The sequence below is a fragment of the Magnolia sinica genome, chromosome 14, assembly GCF_029962835.1.
Source record: "Magnolia sinica isolate HGM2019 chromosome 14, MsV1, whole genome shotgun sequence".
Taxonomy (NCBI): domain Eukaryota; kingdom Viridiplantae; phylum Streptophyta; class Magnoliopsida; order Magnoliales; family Magnoliaceae; genus Magnolia; species Magnolia sinica.
In genome coordinates this window covers 49,980,777-50,004,998 of record NC_080586.1, presented here as the reverse complement: position 1 = coordinate 50,004,998, position 24,222 = coordinate 49,980,777, and the positions used below count along the sequence as shown (strand labels likewise).

Genomic DNA, 24,222 nt, shown 5'->3' with positions numbered 1-24,222 from the left:
TCAATGGAGGGATTGAGGGGAAAAAAGGAGGAGAGAGGGTTGAAAAAGAGGAAAAATGGGGCTGGATTTTTTTTTTTTTTTGGCAAGAGAGAAAGAAAGAGAGAAGAGAGTAGAGAGAAATGAGAGGGAGAGTATGAAAATTTGCTAGAAAAGATAAAGAGGAAGAGTAATCATCACTTTCTCCTAGATAAGAGAAAAATCATCATAGCCTATGGTGATATAAACTATGTTGCTAGGTTAGAGTAGGGATGGGTAGTGTGTGGGTGGTGGGTGGTGTAGGATATGGGGGGTTTAGGTAGTGAATGAGTGATGTGTGTTGGAATTTGCACAAAAGAGGGTGGCCACCTTGAAAAATGTGCCCTCCACACTAGGTGGGCCACATGATCATGCTCAAAGGCTACAAATGAGACGCACACAACTTATGATCCACACATCGGATGGACGCACAAGACATGTCGTTGGAACCGCGGCAACGATGCAGTCACAATGACATAGGTCTCAACTCGATCCGAGTCGAGTCTTCACGACTGGGCTCACGGATGACCGCAAACACTATTCAAGGGTCACGGGTCGCCGGGATTCGACCGGTAGGACCGCGGGACCAAGATGGACGGAATACATACTTACACCCACATACACACAAGCGAACTCGGGTCAGGTCTCACACAGTGGCTAACATGAAGTATGTACTAAGAAGCTAACCCTAAAAAAAAAAAAATTGTTTAAATATAATTTTTTTTTGTTTAAATAAATTTTTAATATTTAAGTAGCTTTTGATAAAAAAAAACTTTAAAATGATATATATATATATATATATATATATATATATATATTGTAAATTCTGGAAACTTCAAAAAATTAAAAAAATTTAAAAAAAAGGTCAGCAGCGAAAGAGGCAATTTTGTCATTTCAATTGAATTAATAAATGAAAGTGCTCTCGTTCCCGAGAATCCAATAGAAAATTCCAGCCTCGCCTATCAAAGCACGCAGCTGATGGCAGCAGCATCCCTACTCTCGCTTCCCATCCTTCTCCAAAACCCCTCCAGAACCCTCCTTCCCTTCTCCAACTCCTCCTTCAGAAGCATCAGCAACAGCAGCAGAGCCAAAGGAAGGATTCTTTCTCCTCCTGTCCGCGTCGCCGCTCCACCCACTCCAACGCCAACCCTCGCTGACGCTGAAGAAGGAGAAGCAGAATCTAAGGAAGAAGAGAACTCGGAGAGGGGGGAATTCTCATGGAGGGAGCACTGGTACCCGGTCTCTCTCATCGAAGATCTCGACCCTCGAATCCCCACCCCTTTCCAGCTCCTCGGCCGCGAAATCGTCCTCTGGAAAAACCCTAACTCCGGCGATTGGGTCGCTTTCGATGACCGTTGCCCCCACCGCCTCGCCCCCCTCTCTGTATGTTCCTCATCTCTTCTCTTCCAAACTCGCAATTCTATTATAGCTTGGATGGATGATGAATTCATGGCTATTTGTGGGACCCACTTTCTACACGCAATCATTTGCACTTTAATGAGTTCTTTGATACTCTGGCAGACTGTGGTAGTTGATACACAGCCGACTCAGAAACTGTACACGTGATGCAGGGCATGATTTTACAGGTAACGTGTTGTTTGGGTGCCTGTAAATGGGGCTAAAAGGTCATTTACTGCTTACAGCCAAACATGACAGGCTGTAAATTATTTACACCTGTAAATCACTCTCTCCTCAGACACTGATACAACATTCTATCAGTAGTTGATTTCTGTAACAATTTCCTGATTTCTATATATATATATATATATATATATATATATATATATATATATATATATATATATATTGTGGCAGGAAGGACGGATCGATGAGGACGGTTTCTTACAGTGCTCTTATCATGGATGGTCTTTCAATGGCAATGGATCATGTGCTCGGATCCCGCAAGCGTCATCGGATGGCCCTGAGGCCCGGGCCGTTCAATCACCACGCGCATGCGCCGCAAGATTCCCCACACTCGTCTCTCAGGGCTTGCTCTATGTTTGGCCTGATGAGAATGGATGGGAGAAAGCTTTTGCTTCCGAGCCTCCCATGTACTTGTTCTTAGTTTCTTTTTTCTTTTCTGTGATAGTTTCTTTATTGTTTTTCAGCTTTGTTTTTGGCACTTGATTGCTGACTGATGGTATTGGTTTTATTAGGTTGCCAGAGGATTTTGATGATCCTGGGTTTTCGACGGTTACGATTCAACGAGATCTGTTCTATGGATATGATACGCTTATGGAGAATGTGTCAGATCCCTCCCACATTGATTTTGCACACCATAAGGTATGTTTGAATGGTGAATGCATTCCTGTACATTGATCATACCATGCCAGTAAAATCTACAGAATAGGCCCTGAAAGAAGTGACATTGGACAGTCTAAAGCACTCTTACATGCCTTTAGAAATAAGAGGATTATAGGCTTGATGCATCAGTTCTGACCCTGCAAGGTTGGCTCCTCATTTTCCGATATAAGGTGTTGATCTGATTTTCCTCAGTATGGATGGGGAATACTCCAATGGCTGGAAGGTCCTAACCCATGGGTCAGTGGAGTACAAATAGATTATTACGAAATATATAGAAAAGTACAGGAAAATGGCTAAAGATTACATGCCTGGGATCTTTAGATATGGAAGGTTGTTGGGGGCCTTGGGGCATCACCCATCTTTGGTAGGGCTTGACACATCATGGTTTTAAATTTTGTCCAAAACTGAGTCAACTCTGTATCCATGAGATTGACACTTGTTGTTGGTCAAGTCGCACCCTTGATACCAGACTGAGTTTGAATAACCAAAAGGTAAACAAATAATGACAAGGTACACCGCAGGCATACATAATAACTCGCCACATGTTTACATAAGAATACGTGCACAATGACAATGTACATGGATGTTCGTAGGAATGGATACACACTTCAGTACTTATCTCATGATGCTGAGATAATGTACATGGGCCCATGATGCTTATGTGGAATCCAAACTTCTACTAGGCCCCATGCTCACCATGCATCGCAAGAGTCATCCTGATCTAAAACTCAGGTGGGACACAACAGGGATCAGTGTACAATCGTGCCTGGAACCTGTATATTTACCAGTGTTTTCAATAGCGTTCATAGCGTAGTGTGTATTGTATGCTATGTAGCGTTGCTCCTTGGTAGTGTAAGCTATAGGTGATGTAGCGTATGCTACATGTAGCTTGTAACTCAAGCAGCGTAGCTACCTAAAATCTGTCTGTCTCTCTCTCTCTCTCTCTCTCTCTCTTTAAGTGTTTCTTCCATTTTAGTTTAACACCTATTTTAAAATGGTGGTGACTCATCCCCATCACATATGACACTACATTAGATCAATTTGGACTATGCAAATTGTGGTCCATATCATGGATAGAGCACTTAGATCAATCTGGACCATCCAAATTGTGGTCCACATCGTGAATTTGTGATGTTTCAACTAATAGAAAAAGAGGTCACACTTAGAGATGTCTGAAATATGTGGTTGACAATTCGGATTCGCAATCAAGAATTCATAAGAATTATGCATTTTATAAAATTTATCATAATTTTGTATTATTTTAATTAAAAAATATTGTATCGTGTAGCTAATGCTACATGCTATCGAGGGCCAAATGCTACACCATATGCTACATGCTATTTAAAACACTGATATTTACTTTTTTTGGCCTGCCTAAGTTTTGGAATGGTTTGAGTTTTGACCCTTTATCCTGGTGGGGCACACAAGATGAAGGGGTTACACGGCATTATAAACAATACAGACATTCCATTTTGAAGTTTCTATGGTATGTGTCACCCTCCCCAATGTCTGCCATTGATCCCTTTTGTGTGGCCCATTTGAATTATGGATTAGGCTGGAATTTGGTATCTAGGCCTAACATGAGGGGACTCATCTAATGGAATTGTTGGATGACACTCACACAGCACGGTGGGCCCACGCAATTTGAATGCATGGCGGTTACCATGAGTTGTACCTTGTAAGTTGTAAAGCATGTGATCATGCCCATGGCATTAGCTAATATGGCCAGTCATTGAATAACCACCCAAGATTTGATGGCTTCCCCCCCCCCTCCCCTCTTTTTTTTTTTTTTTGTTTTTTTGGTTATAATGTTCACAGCTGTTTATAAATATCATCATCATCATGTATGCCTTATCCCAACTAATTGGGGTCGGCTACATGAATCCTGTTTATGCATATACTTCACCAAAATAAACAAGAAAAGACTTGATACACTGGTAGAGTGTGATGGATGATACACATGCACTTAGAGATAATGAATTTCACATGGAATAGAAGTAAATTCAAATTAAACCATCCAAATCATGGCTCGAAGCTCAGATGCATCAGGAAGCAAAAATTACGCTTATTTGATTATGTGACTATTGGATTGGTGGAGAGTAATTGGATGGTTAAAAATGAAAGTGATCCAATGGTCCTATTTCAACAAAGAAGCATCCATGAACCAGAGGATAGAATTGTTCAACCAATTTTATTTCGGGACTAAACCGTAGTGACAGTGATTTCCATAATTTAGTCAGTTTAACTTAGAGTTAATGTATGCTAAGGTGCAATTTCTCAGTACTTGTGTATCAAGTGTCATACTCAGCTGGAGTATCAAATCTCTCCATTTATAGAGAGTCCAGCGTATAGGCCGAGCTGGGCCGGGCTATTCATCATTGGCCCTGGCCTGGACTCTGGGCCAAGATTTGAAGCCTGGGCCCGACCCTCAGGCTACTCCTGGCACTACAGGGCCGGGCTGTCCAGACCATCGCCAATCCTAATTGCCATGTTCCTGCTACTTACATGATTCACTATAAGAACCTGTTGTTTCCAAATGAATCACCCAAAAGAAATCACTGAAGGAGGACCTTGATATGTTTGAATCTCGGCCATTGGGTGACTTTCCCCTACTGTCTTTTCCTTTTAACAAGCTGTATAACTATTTATGGAGAATTCCCTGACTTCTTGAGTGTCCAATTCCCCTACTTTGATTTGGTGTCATCACTAAGCTTTCTCCTAAAACTTGGTGCCTAAATAACCCGCATCTAATTATTTAGGGAAAAACTCAGTTTTCCTATATTTTCTATTTTTTCATTTTCCCTGAAAGTCTTCACTAATGTCTCTACCTGGTATATTTTTATAATCATTATATGTGAGATGCTATTGTGAGGTTTTGTGCTAAACTCTCAGTTCCTGTGTTCAGTACTGAGATCTGCACTGAACTAATTGCTGTTACCTATTACTCAATTTCATTTATTTAACTGATATTATGCCATTTATTTTGCCTATCGAAAAAAGATGATGCCGTTGTTTTTCTCATAATTCATTATTTCACTGGCGGATAAATTGCAGATTTTCCTTTAAAACCAATCAGTCTTAGTTACTGGTTTTCCTACTATGACTTTTCCTTGGATGAAGACTCAGTAGTCAAAGGAGTAAAACTTCTGGTTAAGGAGTGAATGTTTGACATATAGCTTAGTTATGAAGATATAAAGATAAATAAAGACACACCGTTTGCTATTGGCATTCTTATCAATTCTTCTTTTGCTGTACTGTCATGGCTAATAAATAGCGTCTTAGTTTCACAAAAGAGAATATTTTGACTTATCAAGTATTGAACTCTACAGGTTACAGGGAGAAGGGATAGAGCCAAGCCCCTGCCATTTAAATTGGAATCGAGTGGACTTTGGGGCTTTGCTGGATCCAATGTTGGGAACCCACGAATCAGTGCCAAATTTGTTGCACCTTGTTATTATATAAATAAGTAAGTCATTCATCTTAACCCACACAATTTGTATTATTTTTATCAATAGCAGCATGTTTATGTTGATGTACGATTTGACTCTTTTTATTTTTCCATAGTTAGCATGTTTATCCAATACCTTCTTCACTCTTTAAAACTCGGTTTTTGTCGTGTGTGACAAAGTGGTAGATGTGAACTTTTAAACATTATTTAGGAAGGATGACCAAAAGGCCAACGTATTTGATTCTTTCGATTAAAATTACCCTTTTTATACAAACAGGACCATCATATTGGAAAAAGCAGTGGAGTTCACTGTTTGTGACAAACAGGGTACTTCTTGTCGTGCACTGAGTTTATACATGTGGGACCCCTGGTTGGTTTATCCAAGCCATTAATCCGATGGCCCCCATCATGGATGGATCATGCCCAAGAAGTCTCTCAAATTGGAAGATCCTAACCATCAAATCTCATGTGCCTATGTACTTAATTAAAATCCCCTTTTCATACAAAAAAGACTATCATATTGGAAAAGAGGAACAAACAGGGGACTTCTCTGTTGTGTACTGAGTTTATACAGTAGGATCCATGGCCATGTATTTACTTGACAATAATGAAAGGTTAGGGTTGACCACATAAATAGATCTTCTGGGCATGGTTCATCCATGACGAGGGCGATCATATCAACGGCTTGGATAAACAAACTGTCGGCTCTGCATGTACAAATTTGGTATGAGCATGGAAGTTCCCATTTCAACACAAACAGGGAACTCGGCACCTGGAAGTATAAACAATGCCATGTTCACTTGAGGTTATTTTTGTAATTTTTCCTTAAGTACTAAAAATATTGAAAATTAATTAACTCTCTTTTTGATGCAAGACAATTAATCACTTGCTCTAAAAGCTCAAACTGTTAGAGTATGGCGAATTAATCCCTTTATCTCATAGCCCAGGCCTTACATCGCATGGGTTAGTACCTCGGCCGAACCCCCTTCGTGAGCCCCAAATCACATGGGCCGCCCACCCCGAGTGTGTCTCTGCGTCCCATGGGCTACCCTACTCGAGCCTGGTGTGAAATGTGCATTAATCACCCACGGTGAGGAGTCTCGAATGCGAGACCTCTTTCGTGGGCTGCACCCACCCCGAGTGTGCCCCTGCATCCAATAAGCGACCCCACTCGAGCCTGGTGTGAAAATGCCCCTACATTAATCACCCCCAGTGAGGAGTCTCGAACACGAGACCTCCTGCTCTGATACCAATATGATGCAGGACAATTAACCACTTGCTATAAAAGCTCGAACTGTTAGAGTATGACGAATTAATCCCTTTATCTCATAGCCCAGGCCCCACATACCTCGGCCGAACCCCCTTCGTGAGCCCCAAATCACATGGGCCACCCACCCCGAGTGTGTCCCCGCATCCCACGGGCTACCCTACTCGAGCCTGGTGTGAAATGCGCATCAATAACCCCCGGTGAGGAGTCTCGAACACGAGACCTCCTCCGTGGGCCGCACCCACCCCAAGTGTGCCCCTACATCCCACAAGCGACCCCACTCGAGCCCGGTTGTGAAAATGCCCCTGCAATACTTTTCCTGAATAATACACCACACTAATGTAGATCATGATACGATGGGCATCTACTGAAGTGCTTAGCTCAAAAGTTGTAGCCATAATAATCGTAGCCACTTTGTTCAACGGCTTACAAATGGACATCTAGCAAGATAAGCAAAACAAGTTAACAATATTCATAGGTAAATGTTGCAAAATTGGTTAGTAATTGTTGTTTTATTGCAACAAGAGGTTTTTCATTTCTTTTATCTTATAGGCAAGGGCAAATTTGCAAAAAGTACATAGTTAATCTTGGAAGTTACACATATTCAATTCTTCATTTGTTTGTGAAATTAGAATTGGTGTTTTTTTTTTTTTTTTAGTTTTGTTTTGTTTTGTTCTGACACTAATTAATGACACTTCATTTATTCAAATACCCTCCCCTTTGCTCTATGAAATGTCATTTTGTTGCTTTCTAATTATTAAATATTCTGTTGTTCTGTTCTCTCCACAAAGACTAGAGACCGTACAACAGAGTCAATCGCCAAAATATTTTCTTCCTTCTCGAATGGGGCCCCATTGCTAGGTTGAGAACAAGGCACCAATTGATCCCGGCATTGCCCACTGCAACCCAAACAGACATATCTCCCCCATAAAGAAAGAACCTACACTGCAATGGATGAAGTTATGATTCACAGACTTTATATTTGCGGCACAGTAATTATGCATTCATAATGATGATATTCCTCCATCGAAGATGATTGATAGCCAATATCTTGTCATATGCCACAAGCTGCCACATAAGCCAACAATGTGATCTGATTCACCCTTCCATCATATCTGAGCATTATGTAGAAGGAATATTAATGCCAACTGTTGTGGTTTTGGGCGATGGTCTGACCTTAGGAAGATGTTACTAGAGTCACCTTTGGCTAAAACGACTTTTAAAAGGAGCTAGAGAAGATGCTTCATCCTTATCCAAGCGCACAGAGAAGATCCTTCATCCTTATCTTAGTGCATTTGAATCTGCTCAATTGGATTTTCCTTGTTTGGATTCCCCGGAGAATGCATCTTGATTGCCCCTGCATTGTCTTAAAAAGCCTGCTCATACTAGATGCACCCAGGTGCCAACTAAATATCTGAAATTTAATTCTAAGCATTAGGAGGATAGTATCTCCCCTTTGACAAGTTTTTGAATTTCTGCTTTCACCAGAGTTAATTGATGTTGCCTGTTCCCTCATAAAAATCAGAGATCTCAACACCCTGATATTCTTTCCGAACAATGACCCAGTTGATGATGTTGCTCTCTATGTTTTCCGCCACCATAACTAAAGTGGATATCATATTATTAAATATATGATTGTACCTTCCAATGCTATTCCAAAGTAACCCAAGAGGAAGCATTTGCCAAATATCCTCCCCTTAGAATTGAAAAGACCTCCTAAGACCTTTCACCACCTCAACAAATGCTTTCTTGGGAGACCCAACAGATTGATTGTCTTGATCTGTGAACCACTAGCCCCAAATGTTCATTCTGAAAACCCGAGTGTACTGTGCATAGGCTTGGGTTGAGAATCTTCATGTCAATCATCATCTCCTTCTTCCTTTCGTATGGTGAGAAGTGGCACACACCAGTTACCAGTGACTTTTTGTTGGGTATGGGCTTGCTGCGGATGTGAATAAACCATAGTGCAAATCTGGGCCAAAGAAGGCCACGCCGTTGACAGCCCTAGGCATGTACCTTAGAAGAGGATATTTCTCCCACAAAACTTCTGTTCCTTTTGTCCTGAAATATTGTCATTAATTTGGTGAGATGCAAAAGAATTTTCTTCTGTTATAAATGTCAATGTTAACTCTTTCTTCTTCTTCATTCTTTTCATGATCATTTCATCAATGCATTTTTTATTTACAGGGTAGAGATAGACACAAAACTCCCTATTTTTGGTGAACAGAAATGGAAAATATGGATTTGTTCCTTCAACATACCTATGGCTCCTGGGAAGACCCGTTCAATCGTCTGCAGTGCTCGAAACTTTTTCCAATTCACGATGCCAGGCCCTGCTTGGTGGCAGGTAAGAAGATCCTTTTAAACAAACTTGTGAATCATACAATGTCTCCCCATGAGATGGTGTCAGTTTCTTCTGAAGCTCATATCCAATGTTGTTAAATTGCATATGCGATCATGTGCGATTGCGTGATCGCATATGCGACCGCATTTTTTTTTTCAAAAAATTTAAAAAAATCAAAAAAATTAGAGAAAAATGTGAAAAACTATAAGAAATTAGGGGGAACTTTCTCGAGTAAATAGATATTTAATTTTACATATTTAAAATACATTTGAGAGAAATAAAATCAATTAAACAATGAATTGAGTATACATCAAGTCATTAACATTCAAGAATTAGGATTATTGTGTAAGAGAGGGAAATGTAGATTGTAGAATGAGAGTTCTTGAATCTTGAAAGTTGAATTCTTCCTCGAGAGTGCTTGAAGCTTGAATCTTGATCTTCCAATAGAGGTAAACTTATCTTCTTTAATGAATAAATGATCTTCTTGCTTTAATCTTGTAAAGAAGTAGGAACCAGGAACTTGGTTGGAAGTAGGATAGGAACTATGTAAGAGAGATTGATTGCACTTGGAAGTAAGAATGTAAGAAAAAAAAAAGAGTAAGAGAGTTTTGGAATGAGAATGTTGCAAATGGAGGAGGTTTGGATGTCTTTTAATTGGCAAAAGGTCTTCTCTCTCTTTTTTTTTTTTTTTTTTTTTTTTTTTATACACAAAAATAAAAATAAATAATAAAATAAAATAAAATAATTTGTGGATGCCAATATGCGATCACATATGTTGTATGCGATTGCATATTCTCGCATTTTTGGCATATGCGATCGCATATGCCATGCGATCACATATTCTCACATTTTTGGCATATGTGATCGCATATGCACTGCAATCGCATATGCCATCATGGCATATGCAAAATGCATGGGAGAATTTGCATATGCGATCGCATATGCGAATATGCAGTTGCATTTAACAGTGCTCATATCATTATTGCACTCTTCAACCTAAATATACCATTCTAGTTTGTTTGTCCTGTTCCAGCATATGATGTAAAGGCTATTGCATAGGTGCACCCCTGATAGTATGTGCGGAAGAGTGAGCTCTCAAGATCTGACAGTCTACACGATATGAGACCTCCACAAAGCCGAAGATGAATAGTCCAGATCTAGCGGTCCACCTAACCATTACTAGAGCAGATGGGTCTAATCACCCCTCTGATTATACGGTATAGATGGCCTCGGATTACGATCTATGGCTTAGATCGTCCCAAGGACAAGTTAGATGGACAACTATTAATTTCTCAATTTCCTCTTTTACTCTCGTTGTTGCTTAATGTATTATTCACGAAAGAGTCTCTTCCCATTTATAGGGAAGGATGGGGAGTTTGGATGAGACCAGAAATTATCCGATCTTATCGTTATCTCCTCATCTAAATCTTCATTTAAAGTTGAATGTGAAATTCAACTTCAAACGAAAGAAAGAAAAATGATTAATAAAAAAGAGGCCAAACCTCATGGGACCCACCCACCAGTGATTGCCCACCAGTGGGCCCCATTGGCCTATGTTCAACATCTCCCTTTTAATCACATTGTGGGATAAGCACAAAAAAATAAATTTGTCCATTTAACTTGCCTAATAACAATCAAAACCAAACATCGCGATAAAAAGAATCAGAGGCGTGGGACCAAGGTACCCTGTATCGGTAATGGTGGCCGTAACGACCGTTACGACCCTCGTAATGGTTAGAAGTATTCTTTTGCTTGAAAAATTCTAAAAAAATATCTAGAAAATCAAGAATAATATAAATATTTCAAATATGTATTCATTTTTTGTTTTGAACATGTTTATGGAAGTGTAATGGTCCCAATCTTTGGTGACAGTGTTGTATCGGGTTGTCTGTTGAATTGTTTAATATGATTATGTCTCTAATGTTTACACATCACAATTAAGCATTACAACTAGAAATCAGGAAAAGGCATAAATACTGTTTTTTCAATTTTTTGAAAAAAAGGGGCCCTCGGAGATTCTCTTCGCTCAAATCATTTCAATCCATAATTTCAATCTTAAAAGCTATATAGTAAGAGTGGTCGAAATATGTTGTAAAATGATATAAGAGAGTTTTTGGAATGAGAAAAGTGGAAAAGAGGAGAAAAATGAATTTAAATAGAAAAAAAAAAGTGATCGTTTTTCAACTGTTATGGAAGTAACAGTCGTTATGCCCTGTAATAGCCTTTACGACCACCGTAACGGCTGATACGGTCTCAAAAAACTAACTGCCGAATTTTACCCCCGTATCGCGTAGTGTATCGTAACAGATACAGAACACCTTGCGTGGGACCAGCTAGATCACCGTAATCTTCTCATAGGTGTTTAAGTACTAAGTGACCACCTAACTAGTACTCAATAACCTATGCTTTACAATGCCTGTTTTAGTCCGCATGATCACACCGGATGGAGTTAACTCCCGATCTGGAGTCCTCGGCCAACATACACACTTATCCAACTTATCGAGTTATTATGAAAACTCGGTTTTCACAAACTTCGACTTAAATCAATTTAAAGCAATACTTATATATATTATATACTTTTAAGAAAAAATACGGTTTGTAAAAATCTATAAAAAACACGATACTATTGGTGGATAAGTCTTCAAGTACGTATTTATAGTTTTAGAAACTTGGTGTAGCTGTCACGGGATCTTCCTCACGCAGATGTGTAATTTAGAATCAATCAAGCTACTTTCGTAGCATTACCGGGTCTGGCCAATCAAGGGCCTTTTGTCATAGTACACTAAAGTAATGATACCCAATCTCATCCTCCTATACATAAGAGGAGGGTAGCTAAGGACACAAGGAGTCACCTATGGGTCTGTCTACTCACACATTGCAATGATTAGATCTAATCAAAGCAATCTGTAGGTAAAAGGTCCCAGCATGTGGCTACAATCCAGGTCATAAAGTGGACAATACTAAGTATATGTCGGGTTTACAATGCGCAGGTCATTCCACATGAGGTACAATTTATCTCATATCCTCACAACCTAGCTATTAATTCAGGCCATAACATTGATCGCATATAAAGTAATAGTACAATTATGTTATTCGACTTGATTAGTCCCATCTTCAATCTTTTAAGGCTGTAGGCGGATACGACTCATATCCTCATCCTTTATTATTCACAATAAAGAGAAGTCCATACTTAGTGTATGAACATCGCCCCAAATGTACTTCTCTTGTACATTCAAGGTTGGTCAACTCATGCGAGTGGATGACCGGCCTGTCGACAAAAAATAGAAATCCTACATGATCTCATGGTAAATGCTGATGATCTACATACCTAGTCTATATAAGTACTCAATACTGAATAAATGGAATGTGTTATTCATTAATAAAAGATCAAAGGTACTAGATACAAGCATATCACTCAAGCTCTCCTCAATCCCATCTGCCTGACGTGAACTTGAAATAGATCTCTAGCTATAGGTTTCGTCATGGGATCAACCATCATCTACTTAGTAGAAATATAGTTGAGGGCAACCTTCTTATCTCTCACTTGATTATAGACGTAATGATACTTGATCTCAATGTGCTTGGACTTCTGGTGGTGTTTAAGGTCCTTTGCTAAGTTAATGGCAGAAGTATTGTCTCTCTTCAGCGAGATAGGCTGACGAATGCTCGGTATAACACCCAGACCTAGTAAAAATCTGCGAACCTATACACACTCCTGAACTGCAGCACAACATGCAATGTACTCGGCCTCCATAGATGAAAGAGCTGTGGATGTCTGTTTCTTACTTGACCACGAGATAACTCCCCTTCTGAGTAAGAAGACATCCTGAAGTAGACTTTCTCTCATCAGCGTCATTACCCCAAGCAGCATCAGAATATCCTTTGAGCTTGAGACTCGTGCCTTCATAATACAACATTAGGTCTTTCGTTCCTCTGAGATAGCGGAATATACGTTTGATGGCTTGCAAAACATATCTCAAAGATCCTCAAGGGCGTAGGATGGTTGAGAAGGAATCCTCCCAGACCACATCTCATATGAGGTCTTAGGAATAGATTTGAATGAGACTCTATTAAGGACGTGGACGGCTGTTAGCAACACATCTCCCCATAATGTGGTAGAGAGATTGACTTGTGCCATCATCGATCTAACCATGTCCAATAGTGTCCCATTCCTCCTCTATGCAACACCATTTTGCTGTGGAGTGTAAGCTATTGTGTACTACTAGACAATGCCAACATTTTCACAATATGATTTGAATGTTTCAGATGTATACTTGCCACCTCTATCGGATCGAAGGATTTTAATATTTTTCTCAAGCTGATTTTTCACTTCAACTTTATATTTATGAAAACAACCAAAAGCATTAGATTTGTGTGAGATGAGATGCATATATTCATAGCGCGAGTAATCATCAATGAAAGTGACAAAATATTGACAGTCATTTCTAGCATGCACATTCAAGGGTCCATATATCTTCGAATGGATTATCACTAGTAGGCCCTTGGACCTAGCCGCTTTAGGGAATTGTTTCTTCGAAGTCTTCTTGAACACACGATGTTCACAAAATGACAAATCAACTTTGGATAATAAATCCAATAGACCAGAACGTACTAGTCTTGTCATATGATCCTTTTCGATGTGACCTAACCTCGCGTGCCATTTTAGAGATTCAGACACTACAGTTTCATTCGACATAGCAGATAAATCAAGAGGTGCATTATCACTATTTATGTTAAGAATAAATAAATCTAAAATTAAATCTCCCTATGCAAAGATGAGGTTATTGAGTCTTAAAGAAACCTATGTCTCGGAAAAATGAATGTCAAAACCATCAATTAACAACCTAGAAACAAAGATTAAATTCCGACGCATGCCCGGTGCATAAAGAGTATTACGGAGGATTATTGTTTACCCCATGCGCGTGGAGATGGTAAACGCCAATCCCTAGTATGTCTTCAAAAACATTATTTCCCATATACACCTTGTAACTCCTCGTGTCTACAGGTCGGAATTCCTCGAGTCCTCAACGACTTTGTGTCACGTGCTTTGTTGCGCCTGAGTCCAAAATCCTTTCGTTAGATAGAGTATCGACGGAAAGAATTTGATAACAAATGCCTTCATACAAAGTATCTAGTGACTTAGGAATTACAATCTTTTTATGGGCACACCGTCGGGCATAATGGTCGGAGTTTCCGCAAACGAAGTAGATTATGTTTGTCTTTTTCTGCTGCTTTTTTCCATTCTCTTTCTTGGGATTTGGAGGAGTTGTTGCAGACTTCTATTTTTGGTCATTCTTTTTCACCTTCTTGCGCGTTTTGTATCGTTTCTTGTTAGCTTTCTGCTTTTGGGTCTCTGATGCAAAGGCCTTGGTTGAACTTGGCTGAATTGCATTCATTTTAACCTCTAGTACCAAATGGCCACAAAAGTTTCTGAACATAGTGATAGAATCAGTATGGTTCAGAATCCTTTTGATTGAGGCCTAAGATTCGGATAAAGGAACGGTGCATTACTATTATCTTTTGATTTTCAGTCAATTTGCACCCCACATTCCTAAGGGCACCTATCATCTGCTCCATTTTGCAGATATGATCTTTGATAGGGCAATCAACTAGCATCCTGTATTCCTGGAATTCTAATTCCATTGCTCAAACCTTTGCATCTGACTTCTACGCATAGGCATTTGCCAGTGCTTCCCAGATCCATTTAGTAGTGTTATGCACTTCATACATTGGTACGAGTTCTTTGTGCATTGTGCCAGTGTTCAAAATATCGATATCGCATTACGTATCACATCCTTTGGGTATATATATGTATCGGTTATCGCACGGGATATATCGTTTGTATCGGGTAATTTATCGCACTTTTTGGGAAACATAGGGAAATATTGCGAAAATGGTTGAATTTTTCAATGAAACTTCAGGGATTGTTAAAAAAGACCTTAATACACACTTTTAAATCATAACATCTCAAAAAAGAAGTGCTCATAATAGATTTCCTTTGTATAGGTTCCTAAGTTATGTGTTGTCTAACTAAACTAATGCAACTATATTCAAATTGAATGCATAACATTTAGAGTGTATGCAATGATCATTTCATCAAACATTCCTAAATACTTCGAAATTAGTCTTAATTGATAGCAGGTTGAAGAGAAATTAAATAATAATAATAATAATAATTTTTAATTAAAAAATGATTTTTATTTTCCAAAATTTAACAAAGACTTAACAAATTAGTAGATTAGCCCTCATACATGCTTGATTTCATGTTTGGAGTGCAACATTGCAAGCAATTTGGGAGAAATTGGGGAAATTTCGAATTTCCCCAATTTTCCCCAAATAGGACCACCTACACTCAAATTTCGAATTAGACTGTATGTGATGATCATTTCATCAAATACTCTTAAACACTTTGAAATTAGTCTTAATTGATTGCTGGTTGAAGGAAAATTTTGAAAAAAAAAACATGGTAAACATGAAGAACCAATGGATTTATAACCATTTGACACTGATTTAACATAATTTCAACAAAAAAAAGCGATCGAAAATTGAAAATGTGCACTGGATCAAACATGTGGGATATATCGACATTACTTGTCCATTTCGTATTGCACAGGTGGGATGCAAGATGTATTGTGAGATATATCGGCTGATATCGTCGATATTTAAAACATTGCATTGTGCTAATTAGGACATTATGGGCAGAACGATTTTGTTTACGCTACTTGTTGTAGCAGTTCATTGCAGCCCTATGTTCTCTTAAATTTCCGTTCTTAGCCAATATAGGTTACTCTTGAACCTCATCTAATATATGCGATATGTTGTCCTCGTCCAGAAGGCTTTGCATCGCGCGGGACCAGTCTTCGTAGTCATTACTGTCGAATTGTTGACCTTTGAGCTTTTTAACGATTAATGCTTTGGTGGCCATCTCTGCATTGCATCACGCAATGTTTTAACTTTTAAATATCGACGATATTAGCTGATGTATCCCACGATATATCTTGTATCCCACTTATGCGATATGAAACACATAGGTAGTGCCAATATATCCCACTTATTCGATTCAGTGAGCATTTTCGATTTTCGATCCATGTTTTTATTGTAAATCATGTTAAACCAGTGTCAAATGGTTACAAATATATGCTTCTTCATATTTTCCATGAAAAATCATAGATTTGGAACTTCGATTTTGAGATTTCGGGGAGATGGGTCAAGTTGCGGAAAATTGAGAAAAATCAAAATTTCTCAATTTCTCGCAAATCAATTACAATCTTTGTATCCGAACACAAAATGAAACATGTATGTAACCTGATCTAGTGCTTATTTTTTTTTCTTTTGAATGTATTATCTGTGTTTCCATACATGTCTTCTCACGTTTATAAATTATATGAATAGATTTGGAATATACTTGCATCAATTCACTTGGAAAGCACGTATATTAGGATCCCATACAAAGGAAACCCCTATTATGTGCACTTTTTTTTTTTTTTTTTTGTAATGTTTTGATTTCTAAGTGTGTATTGATGTCTTTTTCAACAATCCCTGAAGTTTCATTGAAAAATTTGACCAATTTCCCAATTTTCATATGTTTCCCAAAATGGCGATACATTACGCGATACAACCGATATATCCCATGTGATAACCAACATGTATCCGTATCCCAAGGGCGCAATACATTACACGATAACAATATTTAAAACATTGGCATCACGAATCACTACTTAGCTATGATCTAAGGTATTGTCAGTAATCATCAGCATTTCTACGTGTTATTCAAATTTTCAAGGTATAAAAGTAGTCCACCCATTTTAACGAGATCTGAAAGTCTACATACTTGAATGGGCGGTGTAGATCAATCAAGTTTTCTTATTTAAGATGAATATGATGCTTTTATAAAAATATATTTGTATAACATGCAACCTTCCAATACAGGTTACATGCATCATTTGGTGGAGAAGACTTAACTCCTACTCAAGTTTGCACAACCTTATATATATGGAGCATCTTAGCACTAAGTTTTCTATTTTCTAATGAAAAATGGGCTTAGATCTAATCACATCAAGCGTAATTATATCACATATATAAATGTTATCATCAGAAGAAAGAAAAAAACAAACCGCTTAGATATTAAGGGAGTCCTATGATCACCAATGATCATGTCCATTCATGATGGATCCAATCATTACCGATAATGATCACCGTTGATGATGGATCCTCTCATCAACGTTGATCATCACGATTGATGATGGTTCCGATCACTAATGGTCTCTTGATCAATAGTGAATAAAAGGATATATAAAGGAAACTACATTCCCATGTATGCATACGTACCTGTAATAATTAAGAAACACGTGAGATATACATTTTGATTGTCGAACCCCAAGAAATGTGTAGTCTACCTTAAATGATTATAATCATGATACTGATATATCATAATCAAAATCACAAAAAGTATATATTTTTTAATTAATTTTTTTAATCATTTATTTTAATACATACATCGATCATTATGATTTCAAGAGATCTTAACCGTTAATCATAAAAACGGACCACACTATAGGTTAGATCCTGCTAAAAAACCCCAAGTCACTTCCTACTACTTAGTTTAAATCAACCCACAAATGGCTGATTAAAAAAACATTTAATAAGATGTACTTCATCTTGAAAGAAAGTGAATTAGGCTTCAATTCCAGCCCATTTGAATTTGTATATTAATATGGGGTCCATATGGGCTTTCTAACCACTCATAGAATGCTAATGATGGTTCCTTTATTTTTGTTAGAAAAGGCAGATTCAGATAGTTTCGCAAAAATAAAATAAAAATGCTATACAAGAATAATGGGCCCGTCCAGATTTGAGCCCACCTGACTAAGGAGGCTTTAGACAACCACTGGACAAAATTGTTATCTATTGATCTCATTAAATGGGACTTAGGCCTTCAATTTTGCCGTCCATTTCATAGCCATAAATTTGATAAGCTAGGATAGATTGATTAATGTTTTTCTGGGCTAAAAAAAAAAGGATCTCACGATCATAACAGTGCGGATTGATGCACATTCCAGCTACATATTCATTAAAGGAACATGATAAACCCACACCGTCATCAGTCCCTTATGATTACCGTATTATAAGAGAGGCAGTGTCTATTAAAATGGCTTCTTTTTGTTTGACCCTCAATATCTCCCTTATCATTTAGTAAAATCAAACATTTGAGATTTGATAAAGCCCAAAAATAATATAGTAACATAGATTAATTTGAGATATAACTCAATATCTCCCTTATGATTATATCCTATTGTTTTAATCCGATTTATTTTCTATATTGTTTTTTTATTCTTATCCGGCCAATAGCCCCCTGTTTTTTTATTCTTATCTGGCCAATAGGATGTAAATCTAGATATCATACATTTGATATTACGATTACTATTATTATAATTATTTAATCCCCATACCTCATGAAGAAAATAAATAATAATAATAATAATAATAATAAGCGAATATATAAATGATCGATGTATAATTAAAATAAAATATAGAATATAATAAAAAGGGCTACTGACCTTTCGTGATTAAAACAATAAATCGGAGATCCGCCATTGAGTCTCTCTGATACCACTGAAAGTCCGTGCGGAAGAGTGAGCCCTTAAGATCTGACTGTCTACACAATATGGGTCCTCCACAAAGCCGAAGATGAACGGTCTAGATCTAGCAGTCCACCTAACCAATACTGTTGCAGATGGGTCTAATCACCCCTCTGATTCTACGGTATAGGTGGCCTCAGATTATAATTCCAGCTTAGATCGTCCGAAGGATAAGCTAGGTGGACAAATATCAATCTCTCATTTTCCTGTTTTACTCTCGTTGTTGCTTAATGTATTATTCACGAGAGAGCCTCTTCCCATTTATAGGGAAGGATGGGGAGTTTGGATGAGATCAGAAATTATCCGATCTTATCCTTATCCTCTCATCTAAATCTTCATTTAAAGTTGAATTTGAAATTCAACTTCAAATGGAAGAAAGAAAAATGATTAATAAAAAAGAGGCCAAACCTCATGGGACCCATCCACTAGTGATTGCCCACCGGTGGGCCCCACTGGCCTATGTCTAACAACCCCTACCTCTTGCTTCTACCACCAACTACCATTGCCATGCTTGCACAATCATTTTGTTATTTCCTTTTTTGCAGATTATCTTTGGAATCATTTGAGATTAGTTTAGAAGGGAAGTCTTTGTTGTTACTTTCCGATAATTCCTCATCATTGAGTTTGTAATCTCTTTTTTGTTGCTTCCCTCTCTATGCTTCGTTAATATAGTTATCTTTACCATTCTAACACGTGCAGGCGCATGCACGCGCCATAAAAAAACTACCTACTAGATTTTACTAATTTTAGATGAATGTTTTAAATTCCTTAGTATTATTTTATCATAGAGAAACAATCACATGCAATATGTGGACTTTCACTTACCACTCCATCCCTCCCACTGTGTCACCTGTGTAGGACACCTGAGTTGTGTAAAAGATGGGCCACACCATGATGATCACTTGCCATGTCAATCAGGTTTGATTGACTGTCCATTGATTCTGACAGTGTCACCTGTCCATCAACCAGCCTGATGCCACCCCTGGTGATCTTCATGGTGATCCTATTCTGGGATACATCAATTAAGGCCTGGAAATTTTTAATAAAACAAGCTTGATAAAGAAGTCCAGCACTGACAGAATGCATCCTTGAACAATTCCCAGCGATCTGAAGGAATATTGTCTATGACTGTATGGTTAGTACAAAAATCCATGGATGTTCCTGAATGGGAAAAGGTTGGTGCATCATGTGGAAACCAATTTCCCATGGTTGGGGAGCTTCTGTGGATGATTAGAATTGTTCAAGATGTGATCTTTTCTCTTTATCAAACGCTATATGTCAGAATCGTTTGTCCTATGACCGCACTTGTGTATGCTTGCACCTGAGTCCTCTTGTGCTATTGCTCCCACTTTCTGCAGTTAGGTACTGCCAATGATAAACAGCCTCAACTAAGTTCCTGATGCCTAGCTTCCATCCAACTTGAACTCTTTAGAGTTGTTTTGATGGAGTAGAAGTCTCACTTAAGGAAAGAGTTCATATAAGTATAATAATCACTTGTAAACAGTTTTTGTTTATCATGTTTGGGTGCTGGGAAGATTGGTAAGATTATATGTTTGGATGGTCGAGATGAGATTCCAGGAACATATGTAATATGTATCCTCTTGAAGGGAGGGAGGGGGAGGGTATCAAGAAAACTTGGGAGCCATTTAGCGTCTTTACTAATAAGAGTTTATTTGAGTATTCTAAAAAAAAGCTCTTATTTAGAAAATAGATTGTTTGGTAAAACTCTAATTTTACCACTTATCTTGTTAGAAGTAGCAAAAAAGCTCTTTAAAAAAATTAGTGCTGGATAGGTCAGTTTTTTTAAGGGCTTTGGGTTGAGTGGTTAGATATTTTTTGCTAATTTTTGGACAAGTTTCTCCTTCAACTTTTTAAGTAATTCCCATCTTGCTCTCTCTCTCTCTCTCTCTCTCTCTCTCTCTCTCTAAGGTAGGCCACATGATGAACGACTCATATTGAAAGTGGGGCCCCACATGATGAATAGCCCACTTCAAGGTGGCACCACATAATGCATGGTCACATCAAAGGCAGGCCCCACGTGATAGATGGCCCATATCAAAGTGTGACCCCACATGATGGACGATCCACATCAAGCGGTCCCCACCTGATGGATAGTCCACATCAAAGGTGGGACCCACATGATGGATGGTGGACATTGAAAGTGGGACCAAATGATGGAAGGTTGACATCAAAAGTAGGCCCACATGATGAACGACCCATTTTGAAGGTTGGGCCCCACATGATGGATGGTCCATAGCAAAGGTGGGACCCACATGATGGATGGCCCACATCAAAATATGGCCCTGCACGGACTATCCGCATTAAATGGGCCCTACATGATGACGGTCCACATCAAAGGTGGGACCGACATGATGGATGGTGGACATCAAATGTGGGCCCGCATAACAAATGACCAATATAGGTGGGGCCTCACATGATGAATGGTCCACATCAAGGTGGCCCCACATAATGCACAATTCACATCAAAGGTGGGCCCCACATAATGCACAATTCACATCAAAGGTGGACCCCACACGATGGATGGCCCACATCAAAGTGTGGCTCTACATAATGGATGGTGGACATCAAAAGTGGGCCCCACATGATGGACAACCCACTTCTAAGGGGGGGCCCACACGATGGACGCATCAAATGTGGACTCTAAGTTATGGGTAGTGGACATTGAGGGGCCTCACATAAAAGGACAATTAGTATTAATGTGGGCTCCACATGATGGATGACCTACATCAAGGTGGGCTCCACATAATGGACGGTCCATGTCAAAGATGAGCCCCTAATGATGAACGGTCTACATCCAAGATGGGCTTTGCATGATGGACGTCCCATTTTGAAGGTTTCGTTCATGTGATGGACAGCCCATTTTGAAGCTTTGGTTCACATGATGGATGGTCCACATTAAAGGTGGCCTCCATATGATGGGCTATCCACATCCAATGTCCAACATAATGGCCGGCCCAAATGTCTTAAAACATGAAGATTGTAGCCATCCATTCTTTTGCCATTTGGGGCACAATCCATCTATGGTGAGATCCCACAAAACAACTGTCTAGATTGCTCTTATAATGGAGTTGTAATATTTTAAAATGACAACTACCCTAAAAAAAAGCTCTTGTTTGAACATTTTACCAAACATGCTTATGTCAAATAAGAGCTTTTTTCAGTTTTGAGAAAGTGATTTTACCAAACAAGCTTATTTAAAACAAGAGCTAAAACAAAAAAGAGCTTATTAGAGTAACTCTTATTTGAAAAGCTCTTATTGAATTAGAGCAAAGATGCCAAATGAGGCATTGTTCTTATGAAACAACACTGCTGCAGAACTAAAATATTGAAGGTTGTGATTCCCTGCATAGTTGGATGTTCATTTGGTTACCTCATATTCTCTTTTTGAGATGTTGACAATTGTAGTAACTCACCTTGTTTGTCAATTTATAAAACAGGGAATCTCACTAGTTTTTTTTTTCCCCCCATCTGTGATCATGCAGCCGGTCCCTAGATGGCATGAGCACTGGACTTCAAACAAGGTCTATGATGGTGATATGATAGTCCTTCAGGGTCAAGAGAAAACATTCCTTTCAAAGTCCATGGAATCTTCGGCAGATGTTAATCATCAGTATACAAAAATCACTTTCACACCCACACAAGCAGACCGCTTTGTTTTGGCATTTAGGACTTGGCTGAGGCGGTATGGAAAAAACCAACCTGACTGGTTTGGCTCTACTTCTAAACAACCATTGCCATCAATGATCTTGTCGAAACGTCAGGTGCATAAGCTACATTGCTAATTCCATTGCTCATTTGGTTTGCTTTGTTTGACAGTAGGAATTATTAGGGCCTGTTTGGATTCAGGCAAAGTTGTATTGCGACTAGTAATCCATATCATGCTGTCAGTGCTAGCTGGTCATGGACATGCTGTTGCTAGCTAGTAATTCTATCCCTTTGTTTTTCAAATGCCCTGGAACATGGACTGGATAGATTGTGGCACATGTGGGAACTTAAGGATTAGGTGATGGCACATTTACACGCGGATGTGCACATTTGACATGTCCCACATTTTATAGTGCTTAAAGATTGATGGTGGTACATATGCACGTGGGTATGCTTGAACTTAGATGTCTCATCCGGTATGTTGGAACATGTAATGCATCTGCATGGATAAGTGTGATTGTCATCTTCACTGAAACCTTAAAGTGTCATTTTCGAGTAGTTCCACCTCTCCACCAGAGACATCCAAACCATAAGGGTCATGTATCCATGACTAGTCCGAAAGTGCACCGACACAACTTTGCTCAAATCCCAACAACCTCTTGATGGTCTTTTGCCATTTGCCATTTGCAGAGCTTATTGTGTAAACTGATGCATATTGATGAATTGATATGATTTTTATTTATTTATTTATTTTGTGTGGAAAATTGATCTCCTGCAGATGCTGGATAGATACGAGCAACATACCCTTAAATGCTCATCATGTAAAGGAGCTTATTCTGCCTTTCAGACACTACACAAAGCACTGATCGGTGTGACTGTCATCCTCTGTGCAACTGCTGGGATCCCTTCAGAGATGCAGCTGCGGGTTCTCATAGGTGGTGCTGCAATTGTCAGTGCTGGTTTGGCATATGCTTTGTATGAGCTCCAGAAGAACTTTGTCTTTATTGATTATGTTCATGCAAAGATCGATTAACTAATCATAGGATGAATGGCCTCATGTACAACACTCGAAAAGGGCGGGTGTTTCGAGTAGATCTTTAATGTTCGGTTGATCCTGCTGGTGCTGGGCTGTTTGAAAATTCATTTTGTGAAATTAGTCTGCAGGATCCATAGAATTTACACAAGTGTTTCACCTATGTATATAAAGAAATGTAAAAGATGCCAGGAAATGTATGTTATCAGATTCATTCATATAAAGGGAGAACCCCAAGTTCTTACCCACAGGTACATTTTGTGAATTTGGCTAAAGGTCATGGTATGTGTTAATGCATGATGTATGTCTAGTAGCTGAATGCTGAAGTTAGCATTAGAGAGCAAGCCAAGAGGTCCTGTACAATGCCTGGGCTGGGGGCTTTCATTCTGTAAAATACTTGGGTAAAAGTTGTGAGGAATACAGTGATGCATTTAAGTCCAGGATGTACTACACCTAGTCTATGGATGATCTTAATCTGCATACTGCACAATAGAAGAGCTTTGATAT

The 24,222-nt window shown here is 38.8% G+C and overlaps 1 protein-coding gene across 1 annotated transcript; it reads left to right on the top strand.

Moving 5' to 3' along the window:
- Positions 1-877: 877 nt before the first annotated feature.
- On the top strand, positions 878-23,960 carry LOC131225496 (pheophorbide a oxygenase, chloroplastic). The gene is made up of 7 exons (XM_058221031.1): positions 878-1,398; positions 1,831-2,066; positions 2,172-2,298; positions 5,649-5,785; positions 9,222-9,381; positions 22,520-22,798; positions 23,461-23,960. Exons 1-7 carry the CDS (start codon positions 994-996, stop codon positions 23,713-23,715), a joined length of 1,599 nt encoding a protein of 532 aa, XP_058077014.1. The 5' UTR covers positions 878-993; the 3' UTR covers positions 23,716-23,960.
- The last annotated feature ends 262 nt before the right edge of the window (positions 23,961-24,222 follow it).

Excerpts from the sequence above, each read along its gene's own strand:
- LOC131225496 (XM_058221031.1), top strand. The coding sequence starts at position 994 with ATGGCAGCAGCATCCCTACTCTCGCTTCCCATCCTTCTCCAAAACCCC. Across the intron at positions 1,399-1,830 it reads ACCGCCTCGCCCCCCTCTCT|GAAGGACGGATCGATGAGGA; the intron begins GTATGTTCCTCA and ends ATATTGTGGCAG. Across the intron at positions 2,067-2,171 it reads TTTGCTTCCGAGCCTCCCAT|GTTGCCAGAGGATTTTGATG; the intron begins GTACTTGTTCTT and ends TGGTTTTATTAG.